At 50.5% G+C, this 19,299-nt stretch overlaps 1 protein-coding gene across 1 annotated transcript; it reads left to right on the top strand.

Moving 5' to 3' along the window:
• The first annotated feature begins 6 nt into the window (after positions 1-6).
• On the top strand, positions 7-14,647 carry SLC7A14 (solute carrier family 7, member 14). The gene is made up of 7 exons (XM_010154422.1): positions 7-307; positions 5,809-6,045; positions 6,825-7,042; positions 9,027-9,173; positions 10,239-10,447; positions 11,013-11,890; positions 14,325-14,647. Exons 1-7 carry the CDS (start codon positions 7-9, stop codon positions 14,645-14,647), a joined length of 2,313 nt encoding a protein of 770 aa, XP_010152724.1.
• The last annotated feature ends 4,652 nt before the right edge of the window (positions 14,648-19,299 follow it).

The raw sequence follows: 19,299 nt of genomic DNA, 5'->3' as shown, positions 1-19,299 counted from the left end.
CCAGCCATGAGCTTCTTCTCACGCCTGGACCCGCGGCGGGTGCCGTGGGGGGCGGCGGGCCATGCCCTCCGCACCCGCGTCCTGCGCACCAAACCCGTGGAGTCGATGCTGGAGGGCACGGGGACTGCCACCGCCCAGGGCACCAGGCTGGCCAAGGTCCTCACCACCCTCGACCTCATCTCCCTTGGCGTTGGGAGCTGCGTGGGCACAGGCATGTATGTGGTGTCCGGCCTGGTGGCCAAGGAGATGGCAGGGCCTGGGGTCATTGTTTCCTTCATCATTGCTGCTGTCGCTTCCATCTTGTCAGGTGAGTCGTGCGGGTGGGTTTGTGAGTAACGTGGCGTCTCGCGCATCCTCTGACTTCATTCATGCGTGAGTGCCTGGCAGGTCCCACACTCACCAGGACAAGCTGTGAAGGGGCGATAGCCTCCACGTAGCCTAAAATACCATTTCACCTTGGGTTTACCCAGCTCCCGGGATGCACCGTCCCTCACTGCCCAAATATCAGACCAAACCCTGTACTGGGAGCCAGCAGCTCGAGCTCAACTACTGCCGGTGAGCTGCTGGATGGAGCCTGTGCTCAGTACGTTTTTGAACACCAATAAGTTTTGCAAAGCGTGTCCCAAGCAGAGAGTGCAGCCACGCCACGGCTTTGGAGCAAGAGCACAACATGGCTTTTGGGATTCCCTGTTCCACAGGAAGGATACTGGTGGCTTGGGTAGCACCAGGGCCACCTGCGTTTGCTGTGGACATTGCTAACAGATAAACAACTCCTCTGTTAGTTTTGGAGGTGAATTTATTGACTCCTATTCATGCAGGATCACTCTTTGAATTTCCAAACAAAACAAAAAAAAAGCCAACAAACAAATGTGCAGAGAGCACAGAATTCTATCTTTTCATGAAAAGCCGGTGAATTCCGACTCCTCCGTAGGAACCCAGCTGAGCATATGGCTTGAGCTGCGGTTTCCGCATGAAGCCAGTACTGCTGGCATTTGTCCTTTCCAGATCAGTGCTAACACGATGATGTGATGTTCCCACTCTCCCTGCGCAGAGGGCTTTGCATGCTGTGTCAGTCTGGTATCCAGCTTTTATCCGCGGGTTGGATAAGGAAACTTGAGTAAACGGCAAAGGGCTTTGACAGAAGACAGGAACAGCAAACACAGCAGAATGACCCAGCTCAGCTTTTCAAGCCTCTGGATTTTTGCAGGGAGAGGTGGAAGCACATCATGCTCTTTCCCCAGAGGTTACAGTGCTGCTCCATGGAGATCCCTACCTGGTGCAGCACGGGGACGAGCGCCACGCTCTCCGCAAAGCCGTGCCAGGGAAGGATCCCAGTGATGCTGGCTGGGGACCACCATGCCGACAGTCCTGCCCCACGCTCCCCAGTTAGACCCCAGTGAGGAGGCAGCTCACACACATTTACCACCAGTTCAGCCCAGAACGAGAGCTAAGAGTGCGCAATGAGATCCGATACTTATTTGCGGTCCAAACACAACAAATGAACTAAAATGCCCATTTTTTAACCAAGGCAGTAGATAGCATCAGAGTCTTTATCCTTTCCCACTGCCTGTTTTCTCTCTTCTGTGAGAGTTTCACTGCCCATGATGCAACAAACCAAGTGCAAACAGAGCCTGGGTGGGTCTCATCTAAAAAAACACTCTATGTTCCGAAAGGGGCTTTTTCACCCCAGACATGAGCCCTGCCCCCTCAGCGGGGAGCTCCTCCTGCCTTTGCCCCCAGGACCCCATGCCGCTTCCTGCTCAGCTTTCACCTCTCCTTGCTTTTGTAGCCCTGGGAAAGTGTTTTGTGAAGGATGAGGTATTTTGATAGTCTCCTTGGCCGCTTCCTCACTTCATCGGTGACACTGCTGCTGTTTGCAACAGCAACAGGTTTTTGGCAAGTAGAACCAAGCAAGGGTTCAGGAGCCAGATGACTATCAGGCTCACTGGGGATGGGGTTTTCTCTCTCACATCACAGTCACTCCCAGCATGGATGGATGGATTTTAAGGAGTTTCTCACAGTTTTAAGGCCAGATGGGATCCCTCGATCCCCTGCTTTCCCCTGATGTGACACAGATCACCAAGTCAGGTCCCACTGCCTGCAAAGTGGGAAAGAACGCCATTTTCTTCCAGAAAGCCATTCTGCTCTCCTGCGAGACAGCCACAGGGAAGCCCAGCCAGGCATGTCCCAGCTGCAGGAAACCCCTCCATACCTGGTCTCAGACAAGGATTTTTCCAATTTCATCTACCCAACAAACTCCAGTTATGCCTTCCCCTAGCTTTAAGCAACATGTTCCCCATCATGGTACACCGAGCCACATGGTTTTGGAGCACATTGCCACGCTCTTACCTGGTACCCACGTGGGAGCAGGCTCAGCAGCATCCAGCATGCACGGCAGGGCAGGGCAGGGCTGAGCATGTGCCTCAGGTACTGCAGGACCATGATTCTATATGTGCTGCAGGAGCATGATTGTATATGTGCCTCAGGTGCTGCAGGAGCATGATTCGATATGTGCCTCAGGTGCTGCAGGAGCAGGGCTGGGATGAGGGGCACCAGCTGTAGCTGATCATGAGCTGCTTGGGCCGTGCTGCAGAGATGAGAATCCTTTTCCTAAGAAAGATTTATGGAGTTCTCTTTTATATATATATGCACACAGTGACCATTAAACACAATGAGCAGGCCTTCAGTGATGCTGAAAGCACCCTCCCCAAGCCTTGTTTCACCTGAAACATCGCTCCCTTCGTGCCAGTGTCCTGTGGGATGTCTCATGGTTCCTGCGTGGCATCGTGCCGGGTGGCAGCAGAAGGGCCAGCATCCACACCGTGGCCCTCACCACCCCAGCACACTGAAAGCAAGGCAGCAGCCAAGAGGGTGCATCGAGCTGCGGTCTGTGCACTAGCTCCTCCTGCCACCAGTTGTGCTGCCCACGGCTGCTGCAGCCGTGGGGTTTGGGGTTTGAAGCCAGCATGAACTTCATGGTCCCCTGCCCTGCGATGATGCTGTTCATCATATATATATATATGTGTACGGAAATTTGCTGGCTGCCTCACCACCTGCCCCCAAACAAGATAAACCAGAGAATGGGGAGGTCAATTAAATCTTAGAAATCGGATTTGGTCGATGGGATCTTGGAAGGGACAATGTCATGGACCACACTGCTCAGCTGTGTTTATGTCCTTCTGAATAATGTCAATAACTGTAATTATACCAGTGTAATGACTGTCACATCAATTACACAGTGTAGCTGATATTCAGGAGAAAGAAGTGGTCTTCTGTAAAAAGACTGCTCTTCCAAACAACCACTATGTTGGTCTGTTTTCTGCAGGAACTTGCAATCACTCTTGTCTGGGGGGGAGAAACCTGTCTCCAAATTCAAAGAGTCATGGCAGGAAAGGTTTGCCCAGCCCCTGGCTGCAGTCCTAAAGCCAGGCTGGCTGCACAGGGACACCAGGAGAGCTGCATCTCTGGGTACCGGGAGTTGAGGTAGCGAATAGCTGGGGCTGCTGAGATAATAATTATTATTATTACTCTGCTGATGCAGCAGAGATCAGTAAGATAAAATCTGCTGTCTAATGAAGAATGATATCATTTTCCTTTTTAAGCAGATAGGGAAGTGCTGTGAACCCCATGTCTGATGGAGCACCTGCAGCACCGCAAAGCAAAGTGATTTTGTTAATGCCTCCCGATATGGCCAGTGGCAGTCAGGGATGGATGGCAGATCTTGCATCTCATGTCCCCCAGGCTGGATACTGCCTGCTACGATACAAAGTAGTGTATTTTCTTAATATATGCTGATACCTAATGCAGATATCCACAACGTGTTGCTGCATGCAGTGCATAGTGAAAGATTACTCTTCTATTTTGGGATCCTAGTAGAGTAATTGAAAACTCAAACATTTTATACATATTAATGTCTTTGCCTTTCCATTATCATTCTACATCAATCGCAATCCTCTTTAAGCCTTATCTTGTCATTGGCTAAAAGTAGAGCTGCCTCCAAGAAAGATTATATGATTTTTAAGGCCATCAAAGAGAGAAACTAGATACTTGTCCCCATCAGAGCACCTGCTTCATAAATCATTCAGGCCTGTAGTTACCCGTGCATGGCTCACCTTTGCTGAGTGTATGCATTTTTAATTAAACAGCTTTGAATAGTGACTGCCTATAGTGCTGGTTGACGGGGATGTCTTCCTGCTCCTGCAGTCGGGCCTGCTTTACAGAAATCAACTTTTTGAGTCCCGTTGCAAAGCACTGCCAGTGTCGTGCATGCAGTTAAACAATGAATGGAAAATAAAAGTCCTCCAATACCAAGAAAAAAAGCACCACCAAATTCAGCTTAGGGATTCAATAATTCAGTGTTTGTACTGTGTAAAAACTGCACTTACAGTAAGACCAGTGACCTCATAACATTTTTCTAAATTATTCATTCCTCTCTCTATACCAAGCTGATTGCAACTTTGAATCAATTAGTATCTTCTAAATTGAGAAAAGTAGTTGGTAAAGAACTCTATAATTACGTGTTTACACAACGATAATAACTGCTGTAACCCATTAACCTGTACAGGCTGAACTGGGGTCTTCAGGGCAGGGGCTTAATCAGTGTCAAACACACAGGATGCAGTGCACCCTTCCAGCACTTGTTCTGGCTAATATTTGGGGAACTTATGACTAAGTCCATCCATTCCTTTTAAATAAAAGCTAATGGTTGTTTTTAGACAGCAGTGTGTCAGGGTCAAGTTTTTTTGAAAAGTATCCTGACATAGTAAGTACACAAGGAGTTTGGAAAGTATTGAAGTCCACCAAAATCTCCTCCCAGACAGTTCCAGTTAAATACTTCTTTTGGCTTTCTTTTCTTCTTCTACAAAGTCCGTCTTGCAACTAATCTTCAGAATGAGACTTATATGTAACATATTTAAGTGTTGAAATAACACATTCTCTATGTAAGGTGGCTTCAAACTCCCCTTGCATGGGTATGAATGGGAGCAGGGATGAGCAGGTGCTCGTGCCTGGATCTGCATAGCAATAACCCAAGATAGGCGTTTGGAGATTGCACAGGCAGGGCAGGGAGAGGTGTAGCCTTTTGCGAGCCCTACTGTGGCTTCTTGCTCTAGGATGAGGCTGAGCAAGACTAGTGCAGGATCCCATGCAATAGCTATAACCATCCCTGACCTCCTTGTGCCCAAACACTGTCCTCTGGCAGGTCTCCCTGCGACCACCCTTCCCAGTGCTATGATGGTTTTTGCAGCCAAAAGCACTGGGAGCTTGTCAGTATATTGATACCACAAATAAAACTTTTGAGAGAAGCAAAAATCCTATTATGGTGTCACTGTTGGATGGGGAAGAAGAGGTATCTACCACCACCAAAGCTACAGCAGGGAAGCAGTACTGCAAGGGCTGCACCACCAGCACTGCCTGGTTCTGCTGCCTGTGCCTGGATTTCCCTGTAGCTTTGGTTGTGTGGCTGTGGGGGCTGCAGCCATGCTGCAGGGTCCCACATCAGGGGTCCCACATCAGGGGCATGCAGCTGCGAGAAGGCTCTTCTGCAACAGGCTGTAAGGTAGTTTGAGCTGTGTATCCTCAAAACAATTCTATCACAGCTTGATTTTAATGGGAAAACGGGCCACTTTTTAAGCCAAGCGACTGGGGAGGAAGGGTCACCATGGCCCCCTACAATGTTGTCTGAGCTTCTGATGCTGACCACAGATCTGGGCACCTCCTGGCACCTCCAGACAGGTGGGACCAAGACAGGTGTACTTTTTCCTTTTCTAAGCACATTTTCCTTATGTTACTCCATGTTTTTCTAAACAGGCGTTTGCTATGCTGAGTTTGGTGTGCGGGTCCCCAAGACCACGGGCTCTGCCTACACCTACAGCTATGTGACAGTGGGGGAGTTTGTGGCATTCTTCATCGGCTGGAACCTCATCCTGGAGTACGTGATCGGCACGGCCGCGGGTGCCAGCGCCCTCAGCAGCATGTTCGACTCGTTGGCCAACCACACCATCAGCCGCTGGATGATCAACAGCGTTGGAACATTGAACGGACTAGGTGCGTCATGCCGTGCATAGCTACCAGCGTTCATTAGGGCCTGAAAAGTAATTGAAAGCTCGTCAGAAGTCAGACATGGATATTAGGCTTCATTCATTATTTACCAACCGTCTGCCTCTGGTACTTTGCAGTCTGGTTCACAGGAGGGATTTTGGGGGGGATGGGATACCTGATACTTTGAACCCCTTCGGGATCAGCTGGCATTTAGCAGAATAAGCACCGAGAAAAATCAGTTGACTGCTAGAGGCTAACGACAGCGCAGGAGCACTTCACCCAGTGCAAACCCACTGCTTGGGGCCGTGAAGGCACACGCAGAACCTTGTCAGGGAGTATGAGCTGATGTCTGCAGTACTGCCGTGCAGACACTCAGGGCTGCAATGGTCCTGTATGACCAGCAGTTCCAGCAACAGCCCATGGTGCCTACCAGTAAGACAGCTAGCTGTCATGAAAACTTAATGTTTGATCGATTTTTAGTTAGTACATGGCAGATACCTGTTAGGCAAACTGGGATTTGATAATTTGTTTGCTGCCCTCCCAAAACTCTTAAGTGTCTTGAGGCATCTGGCTCACCTTAATAAAATGACTTTAGCTAGCAGAGGCAGGGGCATCTGAGACGACCTTTGCAGTGGGACCAAGGAGTTCTGCAAAGCCTCAGGGCATGAAAAGAGTCCTGCAAAGCCTCAGGGCATGAAAAGTGTTTAAAAAGCCCGCACAGAGTTTCTGGAGATGCTGTCCACAGCTGTGGATGCAGAGTTATGCACCGCTTTTCTCTTACCTAGGGAAAGGAGAGGAGTCATACCCTGACCTTCTTGCTCTGGTCATTGCTGTCATTGTCACCATCGTCGTGGCCATGGGGGTGAAGAACTCGGTGGGGCTGAACAACGTGCTCAACATCATTAACCTGGCAGTCTGGGTCTTCATCATGATTGCTGGTCTCTTCTATGTCAAAGGTGACAACTGGTCTGAAGGGCAATTCCTCCCGTTTGGATGGCCGGGGGTAAGTCTGGGATGCACGGAGGGACACGCAGCACCTAAGCAGTGCCACCCACCTGCCATACACTCAGCTTTGCTCATGGTATACACATCCTACTTCCACCACACTCCCCAAAACTTGACCTTGCTGGTCCCTTGGTCCCTTGACCAGGGACCTCCAGCACTGTAGTCTTAGATCCAGACCTCCTCCCTCCACCAAACCCAGGGAGTGCAGCAATGCTTTGCCCCTATCTCCTGCTACCTCTTAGAATAAACCCAAAACTTACCCACAACATCCTCCTGGAGAGCCAAACTCCACAGGAAGGTACATCCCAGGAAATGCCACTAATTGCCAGGCACTGGATCAAAATGCAGTGGCCGTCCGAGACAGGGAGCTCAGGAGGAGCTGGCTCAGCCTCTGTGAGGGGGAGATACTTGTGTTGGCTGGTTGTCAACAACAATGTTCTCAAGCATTTGTTTGGAGCACTTCATAATGCCACCTGCCAGTACTTATTTTATGGATGTTCCCTCAAAGCTTACTGAGAATTTGGACATATTTGGCTTTTTTATCTTGCTTGCACTGGTTTTTATCCAAGGATGAACAGAGACTGTAAATATCTCAGCTGGCCTAAACCCAAGATAATTTCTCAGATTTACAGTGCTTGATTCCATCGGGGTTTCATGCAGAAAAATAAGCAAGAAAGTAAAGTAAATCAAGAATCTTGATTATTGAAAAGGTCCCAAGCTGCCATACAGCCCCTGCACCTCCCTTCAGTAAAGCAATACCTCTCTGCTAGAGCACAACAATGAGGAGAAGAGCGCTGAGGCCTATTTGAAAGCAGAGGACATATTTACCTTTGGATCGTGCTTGGCTTTTTATGCCATACAAGAGGAATGAAAAAAGAGAAAATAGAAAAAAGCTGTTTTGCTCTATCTCACCCCTTGAAATACCTCCTGGCAAAAATACAGAGTTTTAAGAGATACATATCCCAAACATATCAAAATTAATAGTGGCTTCCCATCGTTTTCAGCTAGTTGGTTGTCTCCCAAATTGTTTGTAAAAGTAAATCCCCCACAGCATAAGCATTAGATCTCCAAGATCATAAGGGATACTTTAAAAAGGTAATTACAGGTAGCTCCCTGAAACAGGTGAATTTTACTGTCTGCGCTATCACTGGACAGCCGAGATGGGTGATGGGATGGACATGTGGTGCCCAGCTAGACATACGCAACGTTTTTACCACTGCCAAGTAGCTCACTCACAGCCTCACAGTATTTAGCCTGCTTCAGCGTTTCAATCCTATAAATGTCCTTGCTAATATTGTATATTTTTTAAAAATCACATTAAAAAAATAACTAAACAGTACAAATAATTCCTTATCCAAGTGCTCCAACGTGTGTTCCTAACCTGTCTACAGCTTCCAAGTAAAACAGAGGTTGTTTGGAAAGCAGCACACATCTGACTGTTGCTGCTCTCTTCTGCTTCCTCTGCTAGCAGATCTTGCTGCCACATGAGACATCTTGCTCAGATGGAACGTGTAAACATGCCATAAATCCCTACTAATATAAACAGATTTGGGGTGGAGTGTTGTGAAAGCAAACCTGAAATTGGTTGTCTCCCCTGTCACTGCCAGGATCTCCCGGCAGATTCGGGCGCTGCGTGGGTGCAGGTTTGTGGTGCACCATGAGTGAGCTGCAGATCCCTTCAGTGCCTTGGACCACACGTTGAGATCTTCTCCCTAGACCAGATCACTGGGTTATGGGTGTTCTCAGGGTCAGTCCCCAGATGGGAACACCCCACTCGACATAGAATCATCAAATGGTTTGGGTTGGAAGGGACCTTAAAGATCATCTAGTTGCAACCCCCAGCTAGATGATGCATTTCCCGATCTGCCCCACTCACCCTTTAGCTCAAACAGAACTGGACTCCTTCATTTGTGCTCAGTTCCTTCTCCCTAGCTAGGTGCCAGTGTTCCTCCTGGCACTGAGATCCTTGGTGCTCCACACAGGTGCTCAAAGGGGCTGCGACATGTTTCTATGCCTTCATCGGCTTCGACATCATCGCTACCACGGGAGAAGAAGCAAAGAGTCCCAACACCTCCATCCCCTACGCCATCACAGCCTCGCTCGTTACGTGCTTGACAGCATATGTGTCCGTAAGTACTTGCTATATATATGTAAATGTACATAAATATATATATATTGCGTGTCCCTTCTGGGCATCTCTGCAGCTCCCCTCTCCACAAGCCAGGGATCCAGCCTGACCCACTGACAAGCGCCTTTTCCTTGGTGGGAGCTGAGGCATCAGCTGCCTCTCCATGTGACTGCAGTGTCCTGCCAAGGCTCCCCTGGTCCCCAGCCTGGTTTGCCCCCAGCCTCCTGTCACCCTGCTGAGATCTCTCTGTCAACTGCAGGGAGATGGGGGCAGCCAATTTTTTCCCTCATGCCTCATCCCCATCCACAGCTGGTTTTGCATCCGGAAGTGCAGGAAAGCTGAAGGAGCAGCAGCTTTGCAGCAACGTTCCTCTGCGGTTTTGGGGAAAGCAGCACTGCCTCTGCCAGAGATGTGGGAGAGGGTCCAAGCAGAAGGGGGAGGATGGGAAGGGATGGCCATGTGAGAGATGTGGCAGCAGCAATGTGCAGCTGGTCTGTACCCCAATAAATGCATGTCTGTGCTCAAGGATTTTCCCTGTATAAGAGCAAAATTGAGTCATGGGAGAGAAAAAACACTGTTCTGATTGTTTCAAGGGAACTCACCCACTGCCTCTTCTACAGGATGGTGGGCTTCCCTCAAAACCAATTTCTCTTTGGCTCAAATAAGATCAAGTGTTCTCCCAAGTGATGTCATCTTGGAGTTTGGGCCTGTCCCACGGGGAGTGCCTGACTCCAGCAGCACTGTCCCCACACAGGAATGTGACTGATGGGAGTGTCACTGACCCCACTGAGTGCCACCGGCCTCCTACATCACCACTGCCGTGAGGTTCAAGGTGTCACCTTCAGGTGACAGAGACCAAGGCCCTGCAGTCCCCTGGATTAATCACCCCACTGCAAAGCAGGGGCCTACCTCCAGGATTAACATCCCCTCCACAGGGGACATAGGGATACAATCCCAATCAGACTTGGAATTTTTTGGCTTCCCACCTTGAGAAGCAGCCCCCGCACCCTGTGAGTCCCCAGCGCTGCCGCTGACACCTGTGTCCTGCCCCTCTCGTCTTTCTCAGGTGAGCATCATCCTCACTCTGATGGTGCCATACGATGCCATCGACACGGAGTCCCCGCTCATGGAAATGTTTGTGGCCCATGGCTTCTACGCAGCCAAGTTCATCGTTGCCATCGGGTCCGTGGCCGGCCTGACCGTCAGCTTGCTGGGCTCCCTCTTCCCAATGCCAAGAGTCATTTATGCCATGGCCGGTGACGGGCTGCTCTTCAGGTCAGTCGTGTCCATGATGGCATTTATTTTTTCCCTCTTGGGACCTGGAGGGGAAATGTTCAGGGGGAGACAGGAGCTGTTCTGCACCCAGCCAGCCTGGTGCCGTCACTGCAGGGAGTAATGAGCACACACAGGCTAGGTGCTTGCAGAACAGGGCACACATTGAAGCAGTATCCTGGGGGGAAAAAAAATCAGGAGAGATCCATGCAAAAGTTTCTGATTTGGTGCTGCTACCTAGAGATTCAGTTTATGGGAGGATGAACATTTAATTCAAGAGCTACTTGCAAAGGACAGCAACTTATATATTTAAAATATTGGCACTTAATTGCAAGTGTCCCAGTGCCCCTTTCAGGTTGCACAGAGCTGGTTAGGCCTGGGTCTGACCCCAGATCCAGCCTCAGCAGCATTTCCAGTCTCTGGCTGTCTGGATTCTAAGGTCTAAAAAGCAATAGGAGCTGAAGGGATCGCATCTCTGAGCCTGGTCCCTCCAGCCAGCTAAGGGTTATTGCAACAGGAAACCGTTAAAATCTGCAATTTAACTTTCTGCCACCATTTCACACTCCAGATTTTTGTCCCACGTCAGTTCTTATACGGAAACCCCTGTAGTGGCTTGTATCGTCTCCGGATTCCTGGCAGCATTGCTCTCGTTGCTGGTCAGCCTGCGGGACCTGATAGAAATGATGTCCATCGGCACACTGCTCGCCTACACGCTGGTCTCTGTCTGCGTCCTGCTCCTCCGATACCAACCCGAGAGCGACATTGACGGCTTCGTCAAATTCCTCTCCGAGGAGCACACCAAGAAGAAGGAGGGTATCCTGGCTGACTGCGAGAAGGAAGCTTGCTCCCCCGGGAGCGAAGGAGAAGAGTTTGCTGGCCCACCAACCAACACATGCGGGGCAAAAAACTTGCCATCGCTGGGGGATAATGAAATGCTAATTGGGAAATCTGATAAATCCACCTACAACGTGAATCACCCCAATTATGGCACGGTTGACATGACCTCGGGAATAGAGGCAGATGAGTCTGAGAACATCTACCTCATCAAGCTGAAGAAGTTGATCGGCCCTCGCTACTACACAATGCGGATCCACCTCGGACTGCCGGGGAAAATGGATCGCCCCACGGCGGCCACTGGCCACACGGTCACCACCTGCGTGCTCCTGCTCTTCGTCCTGATGTTCATCTTCTGCTCCTTCATCATTTTCGGGGCAGACTACATCTATGAGCAGAGCTGGTGGGCTGTCCTCCTTGTCGTGCTGATGATCCTGCTCATCGTCGTACTGGTGTTTGTGATTTTGCAGCAGCCAGAAAACCCCAAGAAGCTGCCCTACATGGCACCTTGTCTGCCCTTTGTCCCTGCCTTTGCTATGCTGGTGAATATCTATCTCATGCTGAAGCTCTCCACAGTCACGTGGATTCGATTTGCTGTCTGGTGCTTTGTAGGTGAGTCCCAGCTTTGTTTAATTTTTTAACTGTCATTCTTTTGAAAGCATGTTAATAATAACAGCTTCCCTAATTAGAGTGCTTAGGATGATGATTCTTCAGCTGGGACATGTCCAGTCCTTTGCATTTGCCCCTTGTCATTCCAAAGTTCTTAGAAACCTTGTTTAATCAAGTGCCTGAATCATAGCTAAATGGAAAATTACACCTCCAGAAAATGTCAGTTTGATGGAAGTGAGCTGCTCCATGCAAAGGTGACTATTTTGATAAGCCTTTTGATGCAAAGTAGGTGGGTTCTGGAAATTGTCTCCCAAGCAGGTTTCCTACAGAAATCTGCCGGTTTCTTGCTATTTCACCCACTTGAGCTCCTTAGCAGCCCACACCAAAATCTCAGCACTGCGTTGCCAAAGTCAAGAACTGTCTCATCCCAACAGCCCTTGGGGAGACAGAGCCAAGGCATCTGTGAACTCTGTCTCCCTTTCTTGGTCTAAGTCCTTAACTTTGTGTCAGGGCAAACTCAGGACTCACAAGCTCTGTTGTGGACCCTTTTTCGCCAAATTTAGGCTTCCTGGCACACAGCCAAGAGCCTGGCATGTCCATAGTTTCCCTTGCTGGACATTGCAACCCACTTACTCCGCAAACCCAAGAGAAAAAAAAGCAGCTCTCATAGCTCCTCCTGAAGGCTCCCAAGCCTGGACTATAGAGCACTGAAGCAACAAGACAATATCAAAGCCAAGGACTCTTTACAGAGAAATAATAACCCTGTCGGTAAACATACATATTGCAGCAGCCCGCAGGAGCCCAGCTGCAGACAACAGACCCTGGGCATGGTGCCAGCACCCAAAAGGACCATCCCTGGCAAAGAATCCCACCAGCAGCCCTCTCCTTTGGGAGCAGGGTTCAGGGTCCTAGGTTGAGAGGGAGAAAGTGTTGGGGAAAGAGAATGAGATTGATGCAAAGGTCACAATCAGCTGCCACCTCCCTTAAAGGCAGGAATCACCTCTTCTGGAGGTGGGATGGGTGGGCACAGGCCACCATGCTGGGCTTACCAGCCTTCGTGCTTCTCTTAGTTGCCTTCTGGTGTTTGATCTCAGTTGGCAGAACCAGGAGGTGACATGAAGAGACCTTGGAGCTCCCTTTGGTATCTCAGAGAGTTTAGAGGAGTCTCATGGTCTCCATCCTTCAGAGGCAGGTTGCTGTCACTTTTTTTTCCTCCATTTTCCCATTGCCTCTTTTTCTTGAGGATGAAGACGGCAGTTATCCTGAATCAGTCCTGCATGACTGAGGTCCCATAACAAAGCTCCACCTCTGAGAGTCCTGTAACACCAAGCCATTGAGCAGTAGCTGCCACTTGTACCTTTTGGGCTGGAAAATACATGCTCTGTGCTTTGTTTGGCCCTCCAGGGTGATAGGTGAAACTGCAGACACAGGGAAAGCATCATTCTCCCTGAAAGCATCTATTTAACCCACCGTGATTAAATACTTTCCCCTGTGGGTACATCTAATACCTCTTCAGCTGCCAGCGATGGCAACGAGTCAATTAAGCCACTCTGTTAGGGTGTGATGGACTCCACTAGCCTCCTCCACGGCTGCTCATCTGGTGGGGGAGACACATCCCATTGTTTTTTCTGGCAGAGATGTGTGATCCTGCACACAGACTCTGGATTTAACCTCACAAGCAGTCCCCCATGGCCAGTCTGTGGGGTAAGGAGAAATCCGGATCTCTCTATGCACACGTCAGGACTAGATTAATCCCACAATCCACTGGAAATTACATCTCCAAATACATTCGCTTCTGGGGAAACCGCTGGTGCAGGAAGGTGAGATCAGGTAGGGCCAGAGGGAGAAGATAATGAAACTCTTGAAGGGAAGAAGACAGGATTTCAGAGCTGTTTTAATACTGAATACAGTCATACTGACAGCCCTGGGGCACGCATGGCTGCAAGCACCAGCAGGAGAGAGACTGAGCATAAGAAAACTCCAGAAGGAAAAGGGTAGCCAGGAGGGGAACAGGATGGAGATACAGGTTGTCAGCACTCGGGAGCCTCCACATGTCTGCTGGGAGCTGCTATCCCACCGAAGCTGCAGATGACACAATCACGCGGCCGGCAGCGACGCCAACTGATGCTGAAAACATACAGCCCTCGGGTCACAGCTGGCAGCCTGAAAACGCAAACTCCACAGGTTTGTAGAGCAGACATCAATTACAACATACACTGGCTTAAAAAATATAGGTATATTTACATAGGCTTAACTCTCACCAGCAGGCGCCAGCCTGGCGCTGGGCGGGAGGATGCTGGCAGTGAGCCAGGATGGATCCCTGCCACCCCCTGATGTGGGTTTTGGGGCACAGCGTGTCTTTAGCAATGTCTTAGCCCGGGTTGAGGGGCCGGAGTGGGCAGCCGCGGTCCAACCCTCTCCCTCTTTCCCACCACAGGTCTACTCATCTACTTTGGCTATGGGATGTGGAACAGCACGCTGGAGATCAGCGCCCGGGAGGAGGCCCTCCACCAGAGCACCTACCAGCGCTACGATGTGGATGTCGACCCCTTCTCTGTGGATGATGGCTTCTCCTACGCCACTGAGGGTGAGGGCTATCCGGGCTGGGGTCCCTCCGAGGACAAGGGCTTCTCGTACCAGCAAATGGCAGGAGCAAAGGAAAGCCATCGGACGAGTAGCAGGTCGAAAAGCAAAGGCAGGCACAAACCGCCGTCGGAGGCTCTCATCGCCAATGACGAGTTGGACTACTCACCTGAGTAGCAGGGTGGGCAGCGGGGTGCCGCGCTTCCCAGTCAATGAGAAAGGGTCCCCGCGGCTCCCCCATCCCGTCCCGTCATCCCTGGGTCCTCCACCACCACCCCGCTCACCTCCGGTCCTCGGGACACGCTCTGTGATTGCCGTTGACCATGAACCAAACTCACCTGTGGCCCATCCTGGCTCTGCCAATGGGGTCCCACTCTGGTGAATGCCGGCTAATCCCCCGGCACCGGTTGATCCCCTGGCACCGGTTGATCCCCCAGCACTGGCCACACCAGTGGAGGTGGTAGAGTGGGAGATGTGCCAAACTGGGAGGGAGTTGAGAGGTGGAAGGAGCCGCATGAAAGGATGGAACGAGTTGTGCCCGGGGAACGTCCACTCGACGGCCGCAGTGGTGGGATGCCACCCTTAGGTTTTTGGCACTTTCTTAGCATGTGTGTTTTTTTTCTTTGAACCACCTAGAAATAATAGCTGAACCAGAGGGACAGACGGGTAGGTAGGTACAAACTGGAGATGGACAAACCCTTCTCAAGGGAGTAGCTCAGCCATGGACCCAGGGATGTTAGTCCCGTCACACAATGTTTCCATGACCCCTTCTGGCGCAAAGGCACTCTGTGCACACAGCAGTGCAAACCCCGTGTTGTCCCCACAACCCAAATCCAAGCATCCCAAATACTGAGATTCAAAATTAGTCTGTTTCTCAATCAAATCTTGAAATCCCAGCACAGCCAAACATCCCAAATCTGCGGTTGGGAGCCTGGTCCCATTTCTGGTCACAGTGAGGGCTCTCACCTGTTCTTGGCCCAACCCACCTTATGTGAATGGTCAACGAGGACCTCACTGTTTCTTTGAGGCTGGGCTCTGTTTCCACCACGTTCTGTCTTCTACAAAAATGGCTGGACCTTAATTCCCTCACCGCAGTGGGCACCTTCCAGCATTCGCTCTGGCCTTGATGCTTCAGGGACTCGTCTGTGCACCCACAAAATAACAATGTCCATGGACCAGCCACATCTTGGCAAGGCTGGGCCACACGTGGCAAGTAGAGAGGACTTGGCTGCTGAAATTTCCCTCCCTGCTGCTGTCTCTGCCTTATACCGTTTTCTCCGTTTCTGATCCCAGCTTGGTGGATGCTGTATGGAAAAACACTGAAATGCTGCTCATTCCGCAAGTGTCCGTATTTCAACTTGCTGGTGGCTTGCAGGGCAGAGGTGGTCAGCAAGCGGACATTCCTCATAGCTCATCCCTCCGGCATGGCCAGAGCATGGCCATGACCCCCAGCAGTGCCATCAGCCCCTCTGCCGACAACGTTCCCTCAGTGATGGGGTTTGGTCACGGCCCCAGCACAGACAGCAGCTGCACTGCTGAGTCAGCAATTAGCAGCAGGTCCAGTTCTGGAGCCCATCACCAACACGCTTAGTTTAAAACACTGCAAAGGAGAAACATAATTTTGAATAAATAATAACCAAGGAAGCGCCCCATCAGACAGCAGCAGCCACCCTCCTCCCTGCTGCCGAAGGCTGCAGACACATCTGTCCCCAGGGCTCCCCTGGAGCAGCCCAGACCAACCCCCAATATCAGGGGGCATGTCCCCAGGCTGGCATCCCAGGGGACAGTTTAACATCGGTGCGGGCATGGCGCAGGATCTCCAGCGTGTGATGCTGAGGACCGTTAACACTTCAGTTCACTGGATGAGGCCCGGGCCACCAAAACATGGTGCAGAGTCTGCCTGGCAGCCTTTGTGGGAAGCGGGCTGCCGGGTGCAGAGGATGTCTGGACCTGCACCCATCCCCATCACTCCCGGGACTCAAGGACTTGAGGGAGAGGCTCTGTTAGTGGCTGCAAAAGTTTCCCACCTGAAGCGCCTGTCCCAGATGGACACAAACCATAGTCCTTTTCCCAGTGGAGAAGAGCATCCATTTTGGCAGATCTTAAACCGGAGTCCCCTGGGAAGCCAAGGGAAGTCTGGCTCCCATGAGGGCTTCAGGATGGGAGCGAGGATTTGGCAAAAGGACCTGTAAGCTTCGCTTTGGCACCCCTCCCACATCCCGCTGCCCATCCCTACCGTGCTTCTAACCAGCAGAAATCCCGGGCACGTCCCACCAAAACGCCGTTTGCAATGTGTGAGCTGCTCACGGGCCAGCTCGGGAAACCTTTCTGGAGGTGCCAGGTGCCTCTCACAGAGGTCACCTCTCACTCGCGCTTGGCTGCTTTCATCCTCGATGCCTTAGAAGTACCCAAGAGAGATGGCTCCTCGCAGGTCTGGCTCTACATTTTCAGGGAGATTGATGCTATTTTCCTACCAGCTCTTGTACTACACCGTATCCGAGGTAGTTGTCTCTGTCCTGCTTCCACACAGTATTTAGGCATCTGCTGAACTACAAACTTGTGCCCATGTACCCTGTTGATTTGAACCCCGTTACTCCTTTTTCAGCCTTAATCTCTTGCTGCAAAGCAGTTACCAGTGTCTGTCGTCATGTCCGCTCTAGTTATGCTGTATAATTTGACAAGGACTTGATCCCTTGCTCTTTGGCATTTGTAGAAACCTCGCCATTGGATCCATGCATCAAGTGAAGCCCTTCAGTTGCTCTTGTTCTCCCTTTCCCCTTCCCGGGGAAGCACCAGGGCAGGACATCTGCTCCATGTCTCTGGGACTGCTGGGAAACAGCATTTGATTCCACAGCACCGTTTGGTGTGGACAGGCTGCCATTAGCCCCCACCGTGGTGGTGGGTGGGAGCTGTACCCTCCTCCTGAGCCCACCACATCCCACCTAACATTGGAGTGCAAGGAGAAGGCAGCTGAGCCGCAGGCAGGGACTTGCCTGCGTCCCCGCACCCTGCTCGGAACAGCAGTGCCTGGGGGACACGCGTGTTCAGCCTCCGTTTGGGAGCTCATGGGCTCTCCCTTGTAGCGGGCACTGAGGGTCTTCAATGGGCACAAGCAAAGGCTGCAAAGACCAAAACGTTCAGGCACGTCCATCACCTCCGCGTACCGCTGACCCCAGGGGGCGACTTGGGATGCTGGGAGAAGGAACAAGTGCTTGTTTTGCTGTAACCCCAAAATCCATCCTTTCCCTCTGGGTCCCCTCCGGGAGGTTCTCACATCCCTGACCCCCTAGGAGGACACTGGCAGTGTGGTATCACCCCAGCGAGAGGCACAGACACCCCCCCCCCTCGCCTGAGCACCCTCCACAGGGCACGCGCCTTGGGGCACCCAATGTGGGACACGGACGGAGCACCAATACCTCAAATCTTCCAGACCGACTCGATGAGATCGCAGTCCCTCCACAAATTCACTCCACGTGGCTATGGCCATCAGGGTACGAGGCCCGGCGCGCTCGCATCCTCTACATGGCAGAGAATTCACGCCCCGAACGACACGGGATGTTGTAAATCGAGCTTGTAAATGATCTTCACTTTGTTTTGTTCGGTCTTTCTGATGTATATCTTGCTTTTTTTGCAGATGGTATTTTCTGGTGTAACAATTCTCTGCAGTTCTTGTATGAAATTGGTGTATTTGTTCAAAAAAAGTTTGGTTTATTGATTTTTTTTCTTTTCTTACTTTTTTTTTTTTTGTGGTTTCCAAAAACCCATTGGTGCATTGTACAATGGGACCTTGTAGTGTGTCATGAGAAAGAAAAAAAAATATGCAGATATGTTATGGAGTGATTTTTATTTTCAAATAATTGTGTTGTTGACAACTATACATATATATATTATCAAGATACTAAGAAAAGAATCTAAATTTACCAAAATCTGTATATTTTAATAAATGCGTAAAGCTTTATTGTGTGCCTTTACATTTAAAAATCAAACAGGAACTAATGGATTTTTAAGAAAGCCAGAGACAAATATGTCTTAGTATCAGTCTCCATAGTAATGTAAATCTTTTAAATGAAAGGTTAAACCAAAAAATTAAAAAAAAAAAATCCCATGTAAATTTTGTTACGGCAATCAGTAGCTGAAAGTCTGGTATTTTTTCAATGCTAAATTGAAACTAGAGATGAGCAAGTCTTGCCTTAAGTGCTTCAAAATTTCCTCTGTAGAAAATTCATTTCAATGGGCTGACTTTGGTATTTACCTGCACTGTTGTGAAAAAGAAATGGTGATCGGTTTACACAATAAAAATAAGAAAAAAACTAAAGCCAATGACCACAGGTTGACTATCGCAGTGCAAAGCCCCGGGGAGCGCCCACGTCCTCCCGTCTGCTCGCGGTGCTGCTGGCACCCCTCTTTTGCCAGGGTAACGGGGGTGTCACGGCACTGTCATCCCCCTGCACGGGGACCAGGGCCATGAGGAGGCAGACATTGCTCACAGAGCCACGACCGCCTGTCCCCTTTGGTGCACTCCGGGCCACTGGTGTCCCCTCCCTCCTGTTATTCCTGGGTTTTGGGGTATGGGGAGGCTGCCAGGTGCACTCCCCGTGTATGGGCGGTCCTGGTGGGGCTAGGGAGGGCTCCGTTGTGGCATCAGAGACCACCACCTCCCTGCTGGGGGGACCACCAGACATTAGGCATGGCATGGAGCTGTGTTTCCATTCAGGAGAATTATATTTTACTCTATTTTGAGGTTTTGGGTCAGCAAACGAGCACCTAAAGCCTTCAAGAGCCAACAGCGCCACAGCCAACCCAGCCCAGGAGAACCCCATGGGGGAGCA

This window comes from Eurypyga helias, unplaced genomic scaffold, assembly GCF_000690775.1.
Source record: "Eurypyga helias isolate BGI_N326 unplaced genomic scaffold, ASM69077v1 scaffold14896, whole genome shotgun sequence".
Classification (NCBI taxonomy): Eukaryota; Metazoa; Chordata; class Aves; order Eurypygiformes; family Eurypygidae; genus Eurypyga; species Eurypyga helias.
This window is presented reverse-complemented; position numbering and strand designations above follow the sequence as displayed.